General features: G+C 45.4%; 2 protein-coding genes across 4 annotated transcripts; one reads left to right on the top strand and one right to left on the bottom strand.

Moving 5' to 3' along the window:
* Nucleotides 1-314: 314 nt before the first annotated feature.
* Nucleotides 315-3,307, bottom strand: rsph1 (radial spoke head component 1). 3 transcript variants are annotated; one of them, XM_074663646.1, is made up of 9 exons: nt 3,162-3,307; nt 2,812-2,925; nt 2,439-2,544; nt 2,194-2,284; nt 1,660-1,795; nt 1,383-1,454; nt 1,104-1,211; nt 743-851; nt 336-454 (listed from the first exon to the last, which is right to left on the bottom strand). In XM_074663646.1, exons 1-9 carry the CDS (start codon nt 3,210-3,212, stop codon nt 408-410), a joined length of 834 nt encoding a protein of 277 aa, XP_074519747.1. In that variant the 5' UTR covers nt 3,213-3,307; the 3' UTR covers nt 336-407. The 3 variants fall into 3 exon arrangements, with proteins under 3 accessions (XP_074519746.1, XP_074519747.1, XP_074519745.1); XM_074663645.1 differs by lacking the exon at nt 1,104-1,211 and having other exon boundaries at nt 315-451; XM_074663644.1 differs by lacking the exon at nt 1,104-1,211.
* A 3,017-nt stretch (nt 3,308-6,324) lies between these two features.
* On the top strand, nt 6,325-19,461 carry LOC141785377 (myosin-4-like). Its single transcript, XM_074663693.1, has 39 exons — nt 6,325-6,464; nt 7,193-7,420; nt 7,505-7,648; nt 7,870-8,026; nt 8,118-8,145; nt 8,240-8,354; nt 8,444-8,536; nt 8,625-8,688; nt 8,763-8,861; nt 8,978-9,081; nt 9,167-9,305; nt 9,421-9,539; nt 9,628-9,777; nt 9,850-10,020; nt 10,104-10,410; nt 10,527-10,603; nt 10,717-10,804; nt 10,872-10,989; nt 11,060-11,183; nt 11,266-11,402; nt 11,499-11,754; nt 11,867-12,109; nt 12,673-12,849; nt 12,935-13,080; nt 13,166-13,256; nt 13,325-13,714; nt 13,796-13,922; nt 14,003-14,121; nt 14,243-14,439; nt 14,584-14,767; nt 15,474-15,639; nt 15,738-15,862; nt 15,936-16,244; nt 16,321-16,524; nt 16,947-17,072; nt 17,220-17,390; nt 17,472-17,672; nt 17,752-17,883; nt 18,899-19,461. The coding sequence occupies exons 2-39, from the start codon at nt 7,217-7,219 to the stop codon at nt 18,911-18,913; spliced, it is 5,817 nt and encodes a 1,938-aa protein (XP_074519794.1). The 5' UTR covers nt 6,325-6,464; nt 7,193-7,216; the 3' UTR covers nt 18,914-19,461.
* Nucleotides 19,462-20,766: the final 1,305 nt, after the last annotated feature.

The raw sequence follows: 20,766 nt of genomic DNA, 5'->3' as shown, positions 1-20,766 counted from the left end.
TGCTGAAGCTGGAACGGTTCTCTAAATCAGATTATAATCTTTAGATAGAATAAGTTATTTTTAAGAAGGATATTGCTTTAGTAGTTTTCCAGCAATATTACTTCATTTCTTACATTTTCAGTTAATTCTTTCTCCTTATCACTCCCCTATCTTTAACCTCAAAGGTTTCACATACTGAGGTTAAAGTTTCATGTGCAGTTCTTCAAAGAGCCACAGAGGGGCACTGTGTTGTGTAAAATGTAACAGTCCATGATAATGGACAGGGTGATCTGAGAAGTTCACAGCAACAAAACTTCACAGAAGCATTGGAAATACACATTTAAAAGTTTAATTTACACTTTTCTTTATGAAATTGTTCATTTTTCACAGAAGTAGAAAGATTCAGGGTCGTGGTTTGATCTTACAGCTTAGCTCTCTGTGTTCTCCTCTGCTGGTGCTGAGTCCTTCTCACCTGCTGACAAAAGACAACACACACACACACACACACGCACGCACACACACACGCACACACACACACACACACACACACACACACACACACACACACACACACACACACACACACACACATTAGTGGAAAATGTATATTTTTTTGTCCTTCTTAAAGCCCAACAGACTAACCTAAGTACAGAAACAACATAAGTTAAATTTTTACCCCAAGCTCAGAGGATGACACATGAACAGGCTGTGTCTGAGGGTATTTAAATCTGCCTCTAAACATATCTGGCCTATTTAAGTTCACCTGCAGGGTCTCTGTCTGTAGTCCATGGCGTTGGGCCAGTGATACACTTCGGAACCCACTTTAGGGCAACGGTGGAGGCCAACTCGCCCCACTCTCCCTCAGCTTGGTCCTGCTCAGGTCAGAGGAGAGAGATGAAACTGCAGATAGTTTAAGAAACAGATCAGCTCTGTGTGCAGCAGCAGTTAGCACTTCAAACTCCATGCTCAGTCAAAATGAACCACCTAAGCTTCCAGCTCCAAAACAAGGGTACAAAGGCATCATGCACACATATCACATGCATGTTGCATGTTGAGCAGAGAAGTGTGCACACATAAGTTATTCTAACGGGGCTCAGAGATGGTATTAAACACACGGTCAGCACCTCCTCTGCTCCTCCTGCAACCCCTAACATGTGAAAACCTTCCCTGGAGGTCGGGTAAGGAGACCTCTGTGACTTTACATCTTTACCGTTCTCCTCAACGCTTGCTGGCTGGAGTCAGAAGAGGTATCAGGATTAACCTTTATGCCTGTGTCATATTATTACTGGTGTTCAATCATCTCTAACAGAGAGAAAGTTTTAATCCAGATTATATGAATGACATAAAGAATGTTCAACACTAGAAGCAGTGAAAACAACAGGAGTGAGTTAGTGTTAGATTACCTGCTCTGTTTGGAAATATTCCCCATGCTGCTCACAGTCCATGTCAAACACATACCTCCCTGGGCCACATGGCTGCAAAACAAGATGCGTTTAACTAGGGGTACTTTGTGCTGGACTCAAACATCTAAGACTACAGAGGGGGATTTTAATGAACAAAAATAACCAGAGTATTCAGGCTGTATCCCAAACAGCGTCCTCAGAGAACAGGTGTAAACAATCAAGGATTCATTTGATCATGAGCAACATTTTATAAATAAGAAATCAGTGCACGACTCACGTAGTTGTTAACAAAGGTTCCCTTGTATCTGTGGTTAGAGTGGATAAACTCTCCTGCTGACTCCATCTTGCCATTTACCCATGATCCTTTGTACTTAGAGCCAGTTTTGTGGTGGTGGTAAACACCCTGACCATGCCTGGAAACCAGGCATAAGACAAATTTAAAGAGCTATTCAGATTCAGTAAAGTATAATATTTTAAAAAAGTCCCAGTGTGTATGTCGAAACTCTGCAAAATTTGAATTAAAAGTTGATGTGCAAGTTTAAAAGCTGTCTTACAAGTATTTCAGGACTTGCACACATCCAAATTTAAGCTAACAGTGACAAAAATAATGTGATTTTGGATTTTTACTAAAAATGTAAAAAATGAAAGTATACATAAATTAAACTTTGAAAAAATGTGTTGACTACTATTTGTATAGTAATAAATTAATTAAAAATAAATGTTAATGTTATACATAATCAATTCACCAATGTTTACATTTAATTATGGTCATCAGTGCTGTCTTAATTTAGTTTGATGTGCACCTGTGTACCTCAAATGGTGCATCCACTCTCCGTCATAAGTGTCTCCGTTGGGGTAGGTGTAGACACCGTGACCCTGTCTCAGGTCCTCCACCCACGAGCCTGACACACACACACACACACACACACACACACACACACACACACACACACACACACACACACACACAGGGAGAAGAAGTGTTTAGTCCTCCTGGCTGTACATGAGCTTCAGCTGAGCTATAAACCTTAAACCTGAACAGACACTTTAGCACACCTTCATATTTCGATCCGTCTGGATAGTAGAACGTGCCCTGTCCTTGTTTCTTGTTCTGGTAATAACCTCCTACATATCTCGCCCCGTTTTTGAAGCGATATGTCCCCTGTTCATACAAAAGTAAATGCAAACAGTGAGTAAACCCCCATCTTTTCTAATTGGGGATGCTGTACCACACCATTCAAGCCAAACCCAAAATAGCACTTAAACTTGCTAAAACATTTATTTAGTAGCCAAAAACCATGGCAGATTTCAGTTTCATTAAATACATATAGATAATACAGCAAAAAGTACCTCAGCTGACACTTCAGGTCAATATTAATCCCGTTAAGCCACTAATATGAACTTTTTGGCCCGCAAACACAGCTCTCACCTCCCCGTGTCTCTGTCCGTTCTCATACTGCCCCTGATACACGTCTCCGTTTGGAAGAACAGCTCTACCGGCTCCGTGTCTCTCTCCAGCCTCATTTCTGTCTCCTTCGTACTCCTGCAGAGGTCACAGTAACAGAGAGAGAGAGAGAGAGAGAGAGAGAGAGAGAGAGAGAGAGAGAGAGAGAGAGAAATATAACACACCCACCGACTTCCAGCCTCATACCTGCTTAGAAACGCACAATCCAGCTGTTAAGAGATCGGCTCTGCTCACCGACGCTCGCTTTAGCCAATTAACGCTAGTTAAAGAGACGATATCTTTCTAAATACAGCTTTTTGATTATAATCTCTCACCCCGAGTTTGTTTTGTTCATCGTCAAACTCATCAGATCCGATATCAGACATGTTCTCCCTCTAGATAACTTCTGGTTTAAGTTAAAAACCGGGTGGCTGAAGTAGAAAAGATGCTGTTAGATCTCTGCTCTCCTGTTAGTTGACAGTTGCCATACCAACAGTTAAGCATCACGTGACTAAGTGACAGGCACACAGTCTATGGACGGGCATTAGATTTTATTCTAATTCAATACCTCTTAATATTTTTGAAATACTCTCACGTTCTGAATCTCTAACTTTTATAATCTTTCAACTAAAAATGTAAAGCGTTTAAAATTTCTTCAGATTTAAAGTCAAAACATCTATACAGGAGGGGTTGTGTTGGGGCTGGTCCTTGTTATCGATCTGGTGGAATCCCATTTCGGTTAGCCTTTCATTTAGAACATGTTCCATGGGTATTTAGATATTAAAATGTTATACCTCTGATTTATTTTTTGAATTGGTAAACGGTGTTTTTTTTTTTTTTTTCCAAAATACTAACCCATCCAACATATGCTAACTGCTTACGCCCCTTTTTGGGCAAAACAGAAAAACAGAGGCGTCAAAGTTTCATTTTAAAACGTTTAAGCTAAAGTGATCCTCCGTGTAGGTACAGTTACAGTAATCTAGGTGAAAACTTTACAGTTCTGTTTGCTAACCGCTGCTCCCTTTCTTCCCGCCCTTTCCCCGGGTCTTAGTCCTTAGTTAGTTCTTAGTCCTCTTCATTTCCGGCTGAAAAATGGCGATAAACCACTTTGAACCTTTGTCCTCTATACACAGGTGAGGTATGAAACTAAGAGTTAACCCGTATGTTAGAATATCTTAAGCGTTTGTTTAAGTTTAAGTATTGTTATCATGACTTTGTCTTTAAGCAGGCTCTCAAAGCGCCTGTGGACCCAGCAGTGACACTGGAGGGTGCTACGGTACACCTTTCATTGGCGAGGCAAAGGGCCTTTCACAGCTTAAAGACTTGAGTAAGTAGTTTTTTTTACATTTTGTTCTAGATGGCTGAACAATAACAGTCAGGTTATCACGAAAAATAAAACTATGCATGTAGGAATTGAACAAAACATCGATGACTAATTAGGAATGCTCTGATGAAAATCTGTCAAACAGCAGAGCGTTTTGGTCTGATATAGGCTTCTCTTCTTGGTAATGAGTTAGCTCTAAGTCAAGGGGGATCCATTGTTAACAGCTGTCCATTAAGCATTATCACAGTGCATCTGTGGCAGATAATAGCCTGTGTGACCTCTGCTTAGCAGCCCTTTATTTAGACAACTTGAACTTGACTTGACATTAACTCATAAGCCATGAGATTTTGCCATCTGTTGCATTAAAGATTACAATTAAGGCTGGGTGAAATCCTCTGCATTCACTTTGGCTCTCTGAGACTCACAGGGAAAATGTCTGAAGCAGTCCTTCAATCAGGAGAAACACTCATGCAGGTTAAAATAGGCAAATGAGAGAGGCAGTGGTGATAATCCATATTGCATCATTGTCCTCACACTGATTGTCCTTCTGAGGGCAGACCCTAAGAATATCTCACTCCTGCTTTATTCCTAAAGTCACTCTCTAACGATTCTGAGATGGAGGCGGGGTGAGCTGAGGGTTTGTTTGCTTCTTTTCATGATTTAACACCCTCCATGTTTGTTTACAGGCATTTAATCTCCAGTTTATGGCAGCAGAATCCCAAATGAGTGACAGTTTGAAGACCTCAGTTCACTGATATTTTCCCATTCTGTACCCCACCCTGACTGGGAGATGATGGCAGGACAAAAAAGAGGCCCCCAAATCTCAGAGATGACCATTAGTCCTCTGTAATCTCTAAAGCCATCCCAGAAGGGTCCTGGGGGAATTTCTATTGGGGGATTCACCAGCTATGCTTTTATTTCTAAGCTTGTCAAAGCAATCACAAGATGATGGATGGATTCCCTGTAACATGGAAAAAACACGTAATAATCCTCAGATGAGGTTTGATCATAGACTGTTAAAATGGACTTTGTATCTCACCCGATGAAACTCATCACGTGCATCAGGCAACAACTAATTGGTAAAATCATTTTTATTCAGGGGCTGAATCAGATTTTCTGAGGGCTCTGCTTTGTCTCCATCACTGTTTAGTTTTAGACACAGAACAGCACAGGGCCCCTCTCACACCAGGGGCCTGTGCTGAGCCTGACAGGACTCAGGGGCCGTTTACACGACAACGGTTTTAGGATGAAACGCAAAAGTTTTGTTGCGTGTCAGCCTCGTTTACACGGAAACGGCGTTTCAGCCGACCTAAGACGCAAACTTTTGAAAACGGCCTCCAGAGTGGGATATTTCTGAAACTCTCCCAACACCATTGCCATGTAAACAGTAAGCCAGCGTTTTCAGTGGAAACGCTGACGTCACACTCTGCCTCGCGCACACATACAACAGGACAACAGTACAGTTGTTACGATCCTCGTGAACTACCATGTTGTGCTTGTGCTGATCAATCTGCTGTTTCTACTGACTGTCTCTCAACAAAATGAGCATCTGTTGCTCCACTTTTTAACTAAGTATTCCCCAATACACCAGATGATCAGCTCAACTCTACTTTGGTGGAGACCTCCCAAAAGCGGCTTCTGGACAAGACAGTTATAGCACCACCTACAGGCCTGGCATGCTTACTACAGCGTTTTCAGTCCATCAGCGTTTCCGTGTAAATGCAGATTTGTTTCACTGCGTTTTTACAGCGTTTTAGCATTTTCAGATAAAACGTTCTTGTGTAAACGGGGCCTCAGTGTCATACCACTGTGCGTGGGCGGGTTGACTGAGGCCTTCATAGAACATGCCTAATTTGGTGGATTTGTGAGTGTAAGATTTTTAAATAGCGTCTAAATGTTACAATTCATTGTTAATGGTTCTATTTGGTTCTAATCCTCAGGACAGAGCTCCAAAGATGCTGAACAAACACAGCCAGTGTCTGAGCATGCCCAGAGTGTTTCAGCATCCATCAGAGGTCACTCTCCTCTAACTTCATTCTTTTCTTGAGCTGATGTGGGTTTAAAACAAAAGCTGAGTGACATCTCTGTGATATCACATGCCAGATTAATCAGCACTCTCCTCCCACATTCACTACAGGCTTTGACCTAAATATAGGAGTTTGTCTCCTGATGGACTCAGAGGGACCTTATAAAAGCTGCAGGGGTCAAAGACTGCACATTTTTCAGCTGGGACTCTGCTGCTAGGGAACTGCTGCGGTGTCACTGACAGACAGGACTGATTCCAGGTGACCACAGGTGGAGGATTGCAGCAGAGGTAAGACTTGGTGCTGGTGCATTCAGGGACCAGGTGGTGATGCTTTTTGCTGCAATCTTTTGTGTACATTTCAAATGCTTTTAGACATTTTAACGTGTTGCATTTTTTTCCAGCAGCATTTACTAAAAACATTAAATTTTTTCATTTACAGTGAGTTCTTATCGTTAACTGCTTTGACACCATTTGGCAAATCATCCTCAAGCTATGTCAGGTGTATCTATAGACTTCACTGATTAGAATTATCAGAATAGTTTAAAGATATTAATCTTTCTTTAATTTTAAATGTTTTAAAGTTTCTTTGAATTTTAAAGTAAATAACTTCAAATAAAAGTTAGCTGCTGTCATTTTATCCTGTTTGATGCAAACAGTTTTGAGATTCCCCATGAGGGGGAGCCACAGATAAAAAAAAATGAAAGTTTGAATATCAGAACTGAACACAGGAAAAATTTGGTGCACATTATTTGACTTCATGACTCAGTCTGAGTAAGACATAATACAAATATGTGCATCAGGGTGTGACATTTGACTTTAAATCTAAATACATGAGCATCTCTGGATAACTCTGGGACCCTGTAGCTTCTACATGGCTGTCTGTTTGCCTAGAAAACTAAAAACTGGCTGGTACAGTGAGACATTTGTTAAAAAAGAAGTCATCACAGTGCTTTAAGCTTCTTTGCTGTTTTTATTTTATAGTTCCCACAGTCTAACCTTTGACCCTGACCTTGCAGCCCCCTGTGGGGTGAGTGGCAGAGATGAGTTCGGATGCTGAGATGAGTGTGTTTGGGGAGGCGGCCCCATATCTGAGGAGACCTGAACGAGAGAGGATCGAAGCCCAGAACCGTCCGTTTGATGCTAAGAGCTCGGTGTTTGTGAGCGACCCAAAGGAGCTGTTTGTGAAAGGCACCCTGCAGAGCAAAGAGGGCGGCAAAGCCACCGTCAAGACCGATGCAGGGCAGGTACGCCAGCCGTGGACAAGGCTGATCACTCCTCCTCGTCTTTGTGTAGTGCCGCGCTGATGAAGGTTGTCTCTCTGTTCACAGGTCGTTACAGTGAAGGATGATGAGATCTTCCCCATGAACCCGCCCAAGTTCGATAAGATCGAGGACATGGCCATGATGACGCACCTGAATGAGGCCGCTGTGCTGTACAACCTCAAAGAGCGTTACGCAGCGTGGATGATCTATGTGAGTAGAGAGGCGTTCACTGTGATGCTCCTAAGCACATGGTGCAGGGGGAGACAGTGCCAGAGCTGCAGTCAGTCCATGGTTGGTTTTCATGAAAAAATCAATCAGAGATGAATTTCTGACTAATAACCTGCATGAAGTAGAATCAAACATGTGTCCAAGGACTATTTCCTGTTGTTTCCTAAATTCTGGACCTTAAATTTGAACAATCTGTTTGTCAGACGTACTCTGGTCTGTTCTGCGTCACCGTGAACCCCTATAAGTGGCTCCCAGTCTACAACCAGGAGGTGGTGGTGGCCTACAGGGGCAAAAAGCGCCAGGAGGCTCCTCCACACATCTTCTCCATCTCTGATAACGCCTACCAGTTCATGCTGACAGGTAAACTCAGTCAGAATTAGACACTATCATCTTTTTATCAGATGGTTGTAAGGTGTCTTTCTGACATGTCTGCTGTGTTCCTGTGTTGCAGACAGAGAGAATCAGTCTATCCTCATCACGTAAGCTGCATGTTGGTGTGAATTTTGCAGCCACTCTTTCTTACTTTTATCAAAGAGGAATAAACCTGACTGCTGTGTGTGTTGCTTCCTGCAGTGGAGAATCTGGTGCAGGAAAGACCGTCAACACTAAACGTGTCATCCAGTACTTTGCGACAATCGCAGGGTCGAGTGATAAGAAGAAAGAGGCTGCTTCCTCTGGAAAATTACAGGTTATTTAGTGATCCTGTCCCCTTGTGCATGGGGATAAAATTCAAAAACACACCTCTCCTCGATTTGTACTCTTGGTTTGTCTCTGCAGGGGAATCTGGAGGATCAGATCATCTCTGCAAACCCTCTGCTGGAGGCTTTTGGAAATGCCAAAACTGTCAGGAACGATAACTCATCACGTTTTGTGAGTTATATTTACATTTTTTTGATCCTGAAATCTCGTTTATCTCATTCTTTTTATAACTTTATTTATACTCTTATTTCATTTTCAGGGTAAATTCATAAGAATCCACTTTGGCACCACAGGAAAACTGTCCTCTGCTGACATCGAGACGTGTGAGTTTGATGAAACACGTCTCTGTTTTGTTTTCAGAGCTGTTTGCTCAGAGTAACCCAGTTTTCTTTCGCAGACTTGTTGGAAAAATCCAGAGTTACATTTCAGCTGTCTGCAGAGAGGAGTTATCATATCTTCTATCAGATCATGTCCAACAAGAAGCCTGAGCTGATAGGTAACAGAGCTGAGTGATGCACTCTTACAGAGATGTTTAGACACTGCACCTGAGGTGGTTTAGCTGATGGAAAGAAATGAAACAGCCCTCTCAGAGAGTTTCATCTCCCCCCTCAGAGACTCTCCTCATCACCACCAACCCGTACGACTACCCGTTTGTCAGTCAGGGTGAGATCAGCGTGGCGAGCATCGATGACAGTGACGAGCTGATGGCCACAGACGTAAATCTCATGAATGACCTCATTTGCTCCATCGCTGCTCACAGTCGCTTCATCTGACATCAGCGTGATTATGATGTGATTTCAGAGCGCCATCGACACCTTGGGCTTCACCGCCGAGGAGAGGATCGGCATCTACAAGCTGACGGGAGCTGTGATGCATTATGGGAACATGAAGTTCAAGCAGAAGCAGAGAGAGGAGCAGGCTGAGCCGGATGGCACCGAGGGTAACGCTTTCCCCCTCGCGTCTCACTCCTCTCCTCCTCCTCCTGTCTCTTTGTATTCAACAACCCTCTGATGTGATCTGTGTGTGTGTGTGTGTGTGTGTATGTGTGTGCTCAGTGGCTGATAAAGCAGCGTACCTTATGGGGCTGAACTCTGCAGACCTGCTCAAAGCTCTGTGTTACCCCCGAGTCAAGGTGGGGAACGAGTATGTCACCAAAGGGCAGACTGTGCAGCAGGTCAGGAGACCATCACAAGTCCTGGTACCACACCCCCCCCCACCTCCTTCTGACTCCCTCAAACTGTTTGTCTGGGTCTTACCTTCAGGTCTACAACTCGATTGGTGCTCTGGCCAAATCGGTGTATGAGAAGATGTTTCTGTGGATGGTGCTCCGCATCAACCAGATGCTGGACACCAAACAGCCTCGACAGTTCTTCATCGGAGTCCTGGACATCGCAGGCTTTGAGATCTTTGACGTAGGTCTGACCTAAGCAGATAATTCATGATAAATGATGTGGCCTTACACTGAGTGATGGTTCGTTTTGCAGTATAACAGCCTGGAACAGCTGTGCATCAACTTCACCAACGAGAAGCTGCAACAGTTTTTCAACCATCACATGTTTGTTCTGGAGCAAGAGGAGTACAAGAAGGAGGGCATCGAGTGGGAGTTCATCGACTTTGGGATGGACCTGGCTGCCTGTATCGAGCTCATAGAGAAGGTTTGTTCCTCACAGAGCACATTGAATCATGACAAAGAGAGGAGCTTCAGGTTCAGGTTTTAACACCAGCCCCTCCTCTGTAGCCCATGGGAATCTTCTCCATCCTTGAAGAGGAGTGTATGTTCCCTAAAGCTTCAGACACCACCTTCAAAAACAAACTCTATGACCAGCATCTGGGGAAGTCCAACAACTTTCAGAAACCCAAACCTGTCAAAGGCAAAGCCGAGGCTCATTTCTCCCTGGTGCACTACGCCGGCACAGTGGACTACAGCATCACGGGCTGGTTAGACAAAAACAAAGATCCTCTGAATGAGACGGTGGTCCAGCTGTACCAGAAAGCCAGCCTCAAACTGCTCTCCTTCCTCTACATCTCCTACTCTGCAGCTGAGGGTAAGACCAGCAGAGAAACCTGCAGTTTGAGTCTGACTTTCACTTTTCACAGCTGAAAGTCTCCAGTTTATAAAAAAACAAATAATACAAAAAAGCATTTATTTTTATTTTTCCAGATGATTCTACAGGAGGAACTAAGAAAGCAGCCAAAAAGAAGGGCTCATCCTTCCAGACTGTGTCTGCCCTCTTCAGGGTAACCCCAGATTAATACTCTGAAGCTTAAAAAGTGATTTGATACCAGTGAAATCAGAGATTGAGTTATTAATCGACCTTCCTATGAATCAGGACTTTTGTTTTCCCCAACAGGAGAATCTGGGGAAGTTGATGACCAATCTGCGGAGCACCCATCCTCACTTCGTCAGGTGTCTGATCCCAAATGAAACAAAAACTCCAGGTACGTTTAAGTCTTTTGAACACCTTTACCTGTGTCTGGCATATTAATGTGCATCTGCTGACTGCAGGGATCATGGAGCACCACCTGGTCATCCATCAGCTCAGGTGTAACGGCGTGCTGGAAGGGATCCGGATCTGCAGGAAAGGATTCCCCAGCAGGATCCTGTACGGGGACTTCAAGCAAAGGTAGGAAGCAAACATCAGGTTTCTTACAGAGTTTCTCTCCTGAGAAAATCCCTGACAGGTTTTCTCATAGGTACAAAGTACTGAATGCCAGCGTGATACCTGAGGGACAATTCATCGACAACAAGAAAGCTGCAGAGAAGCTCCTGGGATCCATCGATGTGGATCACACTCAGTACAAGTTTGGACACACTAAGGTAGATTGTTGCAGCGTGATTCTAGTGAAACAAAAGGGTGTGGAACTGGTTTCTCACCTGAATGAACTCTGATATCCTGAAGGTGTTCTTCAAAGCCGGACTCCTGGGTCTGCTGGAGGAGATGAGGGACGAGAGACTGGCCTCTCTGATCACCATCACCCAGGCCCTGTGCCGAGGTTTCCTCAAGAGGAAGGAGTTACAGAAGATGTTTGAGAGGAGGTGAATCTCTGATCATATTCACATCCTGCTGCTCTGTGTCAACGCCCTGATAGATTTAAAGCCCAAACACTGAGCACACACCACTCCTCTCCTCAGGGAGTCCATCTACATTGTCCAGTACAACATCCGCTCCTTCATGAACGTCAAACACTGGCCCTGGATGAAGCTCTACTTCAAGATCAAGCCGCTCCTGAGGAGCGCAGAGACCGAGAAGGAGATGGCCAACATGAAGGTGGAGTTTGCCAAATGTAAGGAGGAGTTGGCCAAATCTGAGGCCAAGAGGAGGGAGCTGGAGGCCAAAATGGTTTCTCTGCTCCAGGAGAAGAACGACCTGGGTCTGCACATACAGACGGTGAGTCCTGACACAGATCAGTGAGAGAGGTAGCTTATAAACCTGAGGCTGTGGTAATGCAGCCAGCTGATCCGTGCAGACTGTGAACACTGAGCTGTGTCTTCATCATCAGGACAGAGAAAACCTCGCAGACGCAGAGGAGAGGTGTGAAAATCTGATCAAGAGCAAGATCCTGCTAGAGGCCAAAGCCAAAGAGCTGAGTGAGCGGCTGGAGGATGAGGAGGAGGTGAACGCCGAGCTGACGGCCAGGAGGAGGAAGCTGGAGGACGAGTGCTCCGAGCTGAAGAGAGACATCGACGACCTGGAGCTCACTTTGGCCAAAGTAGAGAAAGAAAAACACGCCACTGAGAACAAGGTGTGTATGTGTGTGTGTGTCTTTTCAAAATTCTGCTCCTTGCTTGCACTCTGCTCCGCTCACATGCTCTGGTTCCAAAAAGTGTGACCTCACTTGAACTGGGTCATGTGACTCTGGAGCAAACCACTGCTAATATATAGGGGTTTTTTTATTTCAATGGGTACCACAGTGGACACACATTTCTCGGACACACACCAAGTGGATTATTTTATCTAAAGCCATTATTTAAATAGTTTTAAAACACATTTTTCATGTTTAATGATAACCTTGCACACATAATGCTAAAATAAACACAAACATGTATTCTAGTGTTTATTTTGATGAGCAAACTTGACATTTAAGAAATCAGACTGCACAAAAATGGTAAATTCCAATACATGATTTGTATTTTATCCAAACAAATGATGGAACGGGTAAGATTGGCCATTGCTTGAAATTAATATGTAGTAAAATGGAAAAGTATATGTCCTATATGGACCTGAAATGTACCCCTAGTTATAGAATCACTCCCACAGCTGAGAGGATGGAAACAGACTGACTGATGGTTCTTACTCGGTCTGCAGGTGAAGAATCTGACCGAGGAGATGTCCACACTGGACGACACCATCGCCAAGTTATCCAAAGAGAAACTGGCGCTGCAGGAGGCGCACCAGCAGACTCTGGACGACCTGCAGGCAGAGGAAGACAAAGTCAACACTCTGACCAAGGCCAAGGTCAAACTGGAGCAACAAGTGGACGATGTAAGTGAGCAGAGTGATGATTTTTATCAGTGTCCATGAGAACAGGTGAGTTACCTTCATCACTGAAGTAGAGCCTGTGTTTCAGCTGGAGGGCTCTCTGGAGCAAGAGAAAAAGATCCGCATGGACATCGAGAGAGGGAAGAGAAAGATCGAAGGAGACCTGAAGCTGACCCAGGAATCCGTCATGGATCTGGAGAATGACAAACAGCAGCTGGAGGAACGCCTTAAAAAGTATGTAAAGGTGCTGAAGTCTCTGACTGTGAGAACAAACACAGCTCTTTAGATTTCTCTGACCACACTCTGTGATCCACCACAGAAAGGACTTTGAGTTCAGCCAGCTCCTCAGCAAGATCGAGGACGAGCAGAGCGTTACGGGGCAGTCCCAGAAGAAGATCAAGGAGCTCCAGGTACAAAGACGACTCAGAGTCACCTGGAAATGTGGAACAGACATTGAATACGTTGATGCTTTCCTCAGGCCCGCATCGAGGAGCTGGAGGAGGAGATCGAGGCGGAGCGAGTTGGCCGAGCCAAAGTGGAGAAGCAGCGGGCCGAGCTGTCGAGAGAGCTGGAGGAGATCAGCGAGCGTCTGGAGGAGGCTGGAGGAGCGACCACCGCTCAGATCGAGATGAACAAGAAGAGAGAGGTTGAGTTTCAGAAACTGAGGCGAGACCTGGAAGAGTCCACGCTGCACCACGAGGCCGTCGCAGCTGCTCTACGGAAGAAACACGCCGACAGCGTGGCGGAGCTGGGAGAGCAGATCGACAACCTGCAGCGCATCAAACAGAAGCTGGAGAAGGAGAAGAGCGAGTTCAAGATGGAAATCGATGACCTGTCGGCTAATGTTGAGGTCATGGTGAAGACGAAGGTCAGAAAGAGTCGAAACGACGGTCAAAGTTTTCACTACATGCACATTTCCTGTCTCTTTAACTTCTTCTTCATGTTTCAGATTCATTTTGAGAAGCTGTGCCACTCTCTGGAGGATCAGCTGAGCGAATACAGAACCAAACACGACGAGAACAGTCGCCTGATCACTGAGGTCAACGCTCAGAGAGCCAAACTTCAGAATGAGAACGGTACGCAGCAAACAGAAAGACTCCCTCAGACAGACCTCTTTTTATGTCCCTGGATTTATTTCCTGAATGTGCTCAAACAGGAGAGCAATCCCGTCTCCTGGAGGAGAAAGAAGCCGTCCTCTCTCAGATGTCCAGGGCCAAGTTGGCCTTCACTCAGCAGATCGAGGAGCTGAAGAGGCAGGTGGAGGAGGAGACCAAGGTTTGAGACTTTGATGATCTGGGCTGTGAAAGAAAAGCTCCATCAGTATTTGTCTCTGGAGGATTAGTCTGAAGTGTTTTCTCTGCCAAGGTCCAAACTCCTCCTCCCTCCTCTCCTCCAGGCGAAGAGCGCGCTGGCCCACGCCCTGCAGTCTAGCCGCCATGACTGTGACCTCCTGAGGGAGCAGTTCGAGGAGGAACAGGAGGCCAAGTCTGAGCTGCAGAGAGGAATGTCCAAAGCTAACAGTGAGGTAGCGCAGTGGAGGACCAAATACGAGACGGACGCCATCCAACGCACCGATGAGCTGGAGGAGGCCAAGTGAGGGGGGGCGTGGGAGGGTTCCTTTATGGGTTCATGTCTTTCCAAGTGTTCAACCTCATCCTTTCACTTCTCTTTGCTTCAAATGAAGCAGTGTCTGACAGGAACTGGAACATGTCTCTAACCTCATGTCTCCGCGCTCAGGAAGAAGCTGGCCCAGCGTCTGCAGGAGTCTGAGGAGGCCAACGAAGCCGTGAACTCCAAGTGTTCCTCTCTGGAGAAGACAAAGCAGAGGCTGCAGGGCGAGGTGGAGGATCTGATGGCCGACGTGGAGAGAGCAAATGCTCAGGCCGCCAGTCTGGATAAGAAACAGAGGGCCTTTGATAAGGTATCTGAGGCATCTTAAAAGGTAAAGGTGAAAAAGTTATGTGTGTGTCATGCTTTCTGTGGGAACGTGACACATGGAAATAAGACGCCTGAGATCTGCATGTGTGAGGCTTTTTAACACCCCACACAACGTCCGTCAGTGTCCATTGCCAAACTGCAGGGGGCGGCGTATCACAAGACAAAAATACGTCTACCAGAGTAGCAAATGAGTGTCAAAGGAGTTTTCCTCTGTTTACAACATGACATATATGTCCTGGAGATTTTCCAGGTTCTTTTTACCAATTCTTCTTCTCTGCTGAGACTGGCCGCAATTTTACGCCATGAATTATATAGCACTCAGTTATCACGGTGATCTCTGTGTAAAGAGTCAAACAGATGCCTGTATTTCTGCACTTCGACCACTAGGAGATCCTGTCCTTCAGCCATCTTGTCAGCGTGTCTCCGTCCGGCAGGTTAGAAATTTTTGGATGTGCGTGGCACGGAAATTTTCCACATGAAAGGGCTGGCAAGGGGGCACAGGCTTGATTCTTTTTAGCAATGCACCTTTATATGCAGAAACAGAGTTCATGAACAACTTGACAGTGAGCATGCTGATAAACAGTGATGCTGTGCTCCAGGATAAATTCATTTCATCTCTGCAGAAACAGCTCATATGAAAATCTTTTCCATGATAAAGCAGTGAATCCAGTCATCTGTGTCCTGTTCAGATCCTGTCTGAGTGGAAGCAGAAGTACGAGGAGAGTCAGGCCGAGCTGGAAGGATCTCAGAAGGAGTCTCGCTCCCTCAGCACCGAGCTCTTCAAAATGAAGAACTCATATGAAGAAGCCTTAGAGCATCTGGAGGTCTTCAAACGGGAGAATAAAAACCTGCAACGTACGTATACACGACTCATCCAAAATGAAACAGCAGACATCCACAGACAGCAGCAGGGGGTCTGTTAGCTCTCACTCTGTCTTTGTCTTTATTCCCAGAGGAAATCTGCGATCTGACTGAACAGCTGGGAGAGAACGGTAAAGCCATCCACGAGCTGGAGAAGACCAAGAAACAAACTGAGACTGAGAAGAGCGAGATCCAGACGGCTCTGGAGGAAGCTGAGGTAACAGATATGAAACAGCACATTAACCTCCATCCGTTATAAATGTTAAAGATGATCTCTCTGTGTGGTCCAGGCCTCTCTGGAGCACGAGGAGTCCAAGATCCTGCGCGTGCAGCTGGAGCTGGCTCAGGTGAAAGGAGAGGTGGACCGCAGGCTGTCGGAGAAAGACGAAGAGATGGAGCAGATGAAGAGAAACAACCAGCGCACCGTGGAGACCATGCAGTCTGCTTTGGACTCTGAGACTTGCTGTAAGAACGACGCCTTGAGGATCAAGAAGAAGATGGAGACGGACCTTAATGAGATGGAGATCCAGCTGAGCCACGCCAACAGGCAGGCCGCCGAGGCCCAGAAACAGCTGAGGAACATTCAGGCTCACCTCAAAGTCAGCATCCTCTACCTGCTGCTGTAACACAGAGACACAAGGTCCTGAGTAACTAACTCTAACCATCCCTTCCCAGGAGCAGACCCTGCACCTGGACGAGGCCCTGAGGAGCCAGGAGGACCTGAAGGAGCAGATGGCCATCGCTGAAAGGAGGAGCAGCCTGCTGCAGGCGGAGGTGGAGGAGCTCCGTGCCGCTCTGGAGCAGTCGGAGAGGAGCCGGAAACTAGCTGAACAGGAGCTGACGGATGCCTCAGAGAGAGTGGCTCTGCTGCACTCCCAGGTGAACTTCAGACTGCATGAACCAGCGTGTGAGTCCCTGCAGAGCCTGCAGAGAGACAACACCGTAACATAGACCCCCTGTGAGTCATGAGGTCTGTCTGATGCTCTAATGAGGTGGACAAGCGTAAAGCTCCTGCTATGAAAACCTGCTGTTCCCCTCAGTCTGGTCCACACCTCCAGCTTTCCCGCTGTGTTTCACTGCTCCCTCCCTGAGGCCTGTGAGCCAGGCACCACACAGCAGACAGACACAGCCTGAGAGCATCAGCTGATCTCCAGCAGCTTTATTCTCAGGACTCTGACAGGAACAGAGCCAGGGTTATTCTCTCTGGGGTCTTGAGCTGTCAGTTTGTAACTTTAATGGATGTGAAATGAAACCTGTGCTGAGCTCCAGGTTAAAGGTAAAGCTCTGATCTTCGTCCATAGAACACCAGTCTGCTCAACACCAAGAGGAAGCTGGACGCAGACGTGAGCCAGCTGCAGGGAGAGATGGATGACGCCATCCAAGAGGCTCGAAACGCGGAGGAGAAGGCCAAGAAGGCCATCACTGACGTAAGGATCATTCAGTGTCTGACCTCTGAAGCTTTTCCCACCTCTCCTCACTGTGCTCAGCACCTGCAGGGGAAAATAGACAGTCATTGTTTTCTTCTTCAGTTCAGCTTCTTTCTGCTGTTGGACAAACTTTCTGTGTTCATGCAGGCAGCCATGATGGCGGAGGAGCTGAAGAAGGAGCAGGACACCAGCAGCCACCTGGAGAGGATGAAGAAGAACCTAGAGGTGTCTGTGAAGGACCTGCAGAACCGTCTGGATGAGGCTGAGAACCTGGCTCTGAAGGGGGGCAAGAAGCAGCTGCAGAAGCTGGAGGCTCGGGTAGGGTACCCGTCTGTGTGCTCTGTGGGGGTTTCCTGAGAGGACACATGATACTGAGGACGGATGTGGTTTCTCTGACAGGTGCACGACCTGGAGGGAGAGCTGGAGAGTGAACAGAAAAGATCCTCTGAGGCGGTGAAGGGGATCCGTAAGTATGAGAGACGAGTGAAGGAGCTGACGTACCGGACTGAAGAGGACAAGAAGACGGTGTTGAGGCTGCAGGACCTGGTGGACAAGCTGCAGCTCAAAGTGAAGGTTTACAAAAGGCAGAACGAGGAAGCTGTAAGCTCAGGTCCTCTGTAAGACTGACTGATGGTGTGTTTTAGGGTGTGTTCATTGTTCATACATGTGTGTTGATCAGGAGGAGCAGGCCAACACTCACCTCTCTAAGCTGAGGAAGGTGCAGCACGAGCTGGAGGAGGCTCAGGAGAGGGCCGACATCGCCGAGTCTCAGATCAACAAGATGAGAACCAAGAGCAGAGAGTACGGAAAGGTAACGCTTCAGCCATGAGAACGGTTATTAACACCAGCAGCACAGCGTCCACTTCAAAGACAAAATGTACAAACCATCAGTTGTTTGCAAAAAAAAATCAAACAAGAACTATCTAAACAGTTCCATTTAACTAGAACAGTGGTCCCCAAACTACGGCTCGGGGGCTGGATACGGCCCACCTCCACATTTTGCCCAGCCCCCTGAACAATACCAGAAGCACAATATGATTTTTTTTCAGTCTGGCCACGTGATCGAGACTTACACATGCATAGAACATAACTTTCTATTCCACCCTTCTGCAGTTTGTGCCCTATCTGAAACCCCTCCCTTAAAAAAAAAAACCTGATACAACCATACTGGTAGTGAAATGTATTGTGCTGGTAGGTGTTGTATCACTTAGTTTGTTTTCTTAGCCTTCTTGCTTTCTGGTTTCCACAGTGAAGTTAATGAGAGCTGCAAACAGTGGTGTCTACAAGACAGTTAATATTTCATGGTCTTTTTTTTCTGTAAAAAACCTGAAAAGGATTATTTAGTTATTATTTATTTCATAAATAGTGTTATATATTTCATTAATAGTTTTATTATTCATTTTAAGATTTTTTTCCTGTCAAGATCCCAGAAAGAGTTATTAATATTTGGTTATGGCTTTCTGGGAAACAATAAATATTTACATTTGGACACCTCTGCGGATCATCACACTTTTTTTTTTACAAACTGACCCAAACTAGTAACAAACTAGAACCTGAACTATTTTCTCAATTTGTGACACAATATGTCACAGTTAGTGACTGTCCAGGTCTGTAAAATATTCAACCTCTTTAAGAAACACTTTCAAACAGGTGTCCAAAAACCAGAAGACAGCATCACGTGTCCATGTCCTCTTACTGGACTGAGTTTGTCCCAGAGTAATCTGAGAGTCATGATGTGATACCAACATGTCTTCTTTTCAGTCTGACATGATTTTGAAGACCCTCTTGAGAATCTGACTTCTTCTCTTGTTTCTGTCCTCTTGCAGGCTGAGTCTGAATGAAGGGGGAGTCGTCTGCTCTGCTTCAGTTTGTAGTTAAAGTAGAAACTCTGCTGTGTGAACAAACCTGACAGAGCCTCTCCTCACCTGGTTTAACATGTTTCTTCACGTGTGTGTGTGTGTGTGTGTGTGTGTGTGTGTGTGTGTGTGTGTGTGTGTGTGTGTGTGTGTTGTTTTTGTCTTTAAATATCCTGAGATAAGACCTTTTATTCTGTACCTATCAACTGAGTGTGGCTTAGATTAAGTCTATTAAGGCATTTTACTAAGGTAAGAAGTTAACACTTAGAGTAAATTCTTTGATGTGCACGCTCTGTATTTCAGTCCGTTTCAGAGAAGACATCATCAGGCCTCAAAATGAATCCCTTTCAGGTGCACAGGAGTCTGTTTTTGTTGTAGTGGTATCCATATTGTTTAGGAGTTGCTGTTATTGTATGAAAGTTGAAAACGTGTTATCGTGAAGATGCTAATAAGACCTCACTGTGCATCAGAGGACTGTTGAAATTCTCCTCCTGTGATTGGCTGGTCAGGTCACATGTTAACTCCAGGTGTACAGAGTGTTTGTTTGCTGTGAGACTGTAGCAGAATAAAGATGTGTGCAGCATGAAATCTGTCGGTCTGATTATTTCTGTTTTCACCACGGCTGAGTGAAACCCCAGCGCAGGGGTGTGCAGAGAGGAGGGGGCAAGAGGGGCAGTCATCCTCAACTTATGGCCTCATTGTTTAAAAACACACACAGTGGCACAATAAGTATTTAGTCAGCCACTGATTTTGTAAGTGCTCCTACTTAGAAAGATGAGAGAGGTCTGTAATTTTCATCAGAGGTACACTTCAACTGAGAGAGACAACATGAGAAAGAAATCCAGGAAATCACATTGTAGGGATTTTAAAAAATTTATAAATTATGGTGGAAAAAAAAGAGGTCAATAACAAAAGTTCAGCTCAATACTTTGCAACATAACCTTTGTTGGCAATGACAGAGGTCAAAGGTTTCCTGTCAGTCCTCCCCAGGCTTGCACACACTGGAGCTGCTATTTTGGCCTATTCCTCCATGCTGATCTCCTCTACAGCAGTGATGTTTGGGGCTGTCGCTGGGCAACACAGTCTTTCAACTCCCTCCTTACATTTTCTATGAGGTTGAGGTCTGGAGACTGGCTAGGCCACCCAGCACCTTGAAATACTTTTTACTGAGCCACTCCTTCATTGCCCGAGCAGCGTGTTTGGGATCATTGTCCTGCTGGGACCCAGCCCTGCCCCATCTTCAATGAGGTTTGGGCTTCAAATCTCACCGTACATGGCCCCCTTCATCTTTCCTTAACATGGATCAGTCATCCTGTCCCCTTTGCAGAAAAACAGCCCAAAGCATGAGGTTTCCACCCCCATGCTTCACAGTAGCTATGGTGTTCTTGGGATGATTTTTGCTCTTGGTTGAGTTTGGAGTCTGTTTGAGGCTGTGGACAGGTGTTTTTTATTCAGAAAACCAGGTCAAACAGGTGCCACTAATTCAAGTAACGAGTGGAGGACAAAAGAGTGCCTTAAAGAAGAAGTTACAGGTCTGTAAGGCTACGTTCACACTGCAGTCAAAAGTGACCTGAATCTGATTTTTTGGCTCAAATGTGACCTGTATCTGATTTGTCTCTGACAGTGTGAACAGCACAAGTCACATTGAATCTGACCTTTTCAAATCAGATTCAGGCCACTTTCAAATGTGGTACTGAATCAGATACATATCTGATTTTTTTGAATGCGACCTCGGTCTGAACAGCCAGGTTGCATTTAATGTGACTTTGACGTCAGTCTACAGCAGCAGTTTACCTCAACAAATGTTTTCAAAGTCACTTCATGGACAGAACATATTA

The sequence above is a fragment of the Halichoeres trimaculatus genome, unplaced genomic scaffold (genome assembly GCF_033239565.1).
Source record: "Halichoeres trimaculatus isolate MK-OKI-2021-1 unplaced genomic scaffold, fHalTri1.1 fHalTri1_scaffold_23, whole genome shotgun sequence".
Lineage (NCBI taxonomy): Eukaryota > Metazoa > Chordata > Actinopteri > Labriformes > Labridae > Halichoeres > Halichoeres trimaculatus.
Note: the sequence above shows the minus strand (reverse complement) of the source record. Positions and strands in the feature narration are given on the sequence as shown.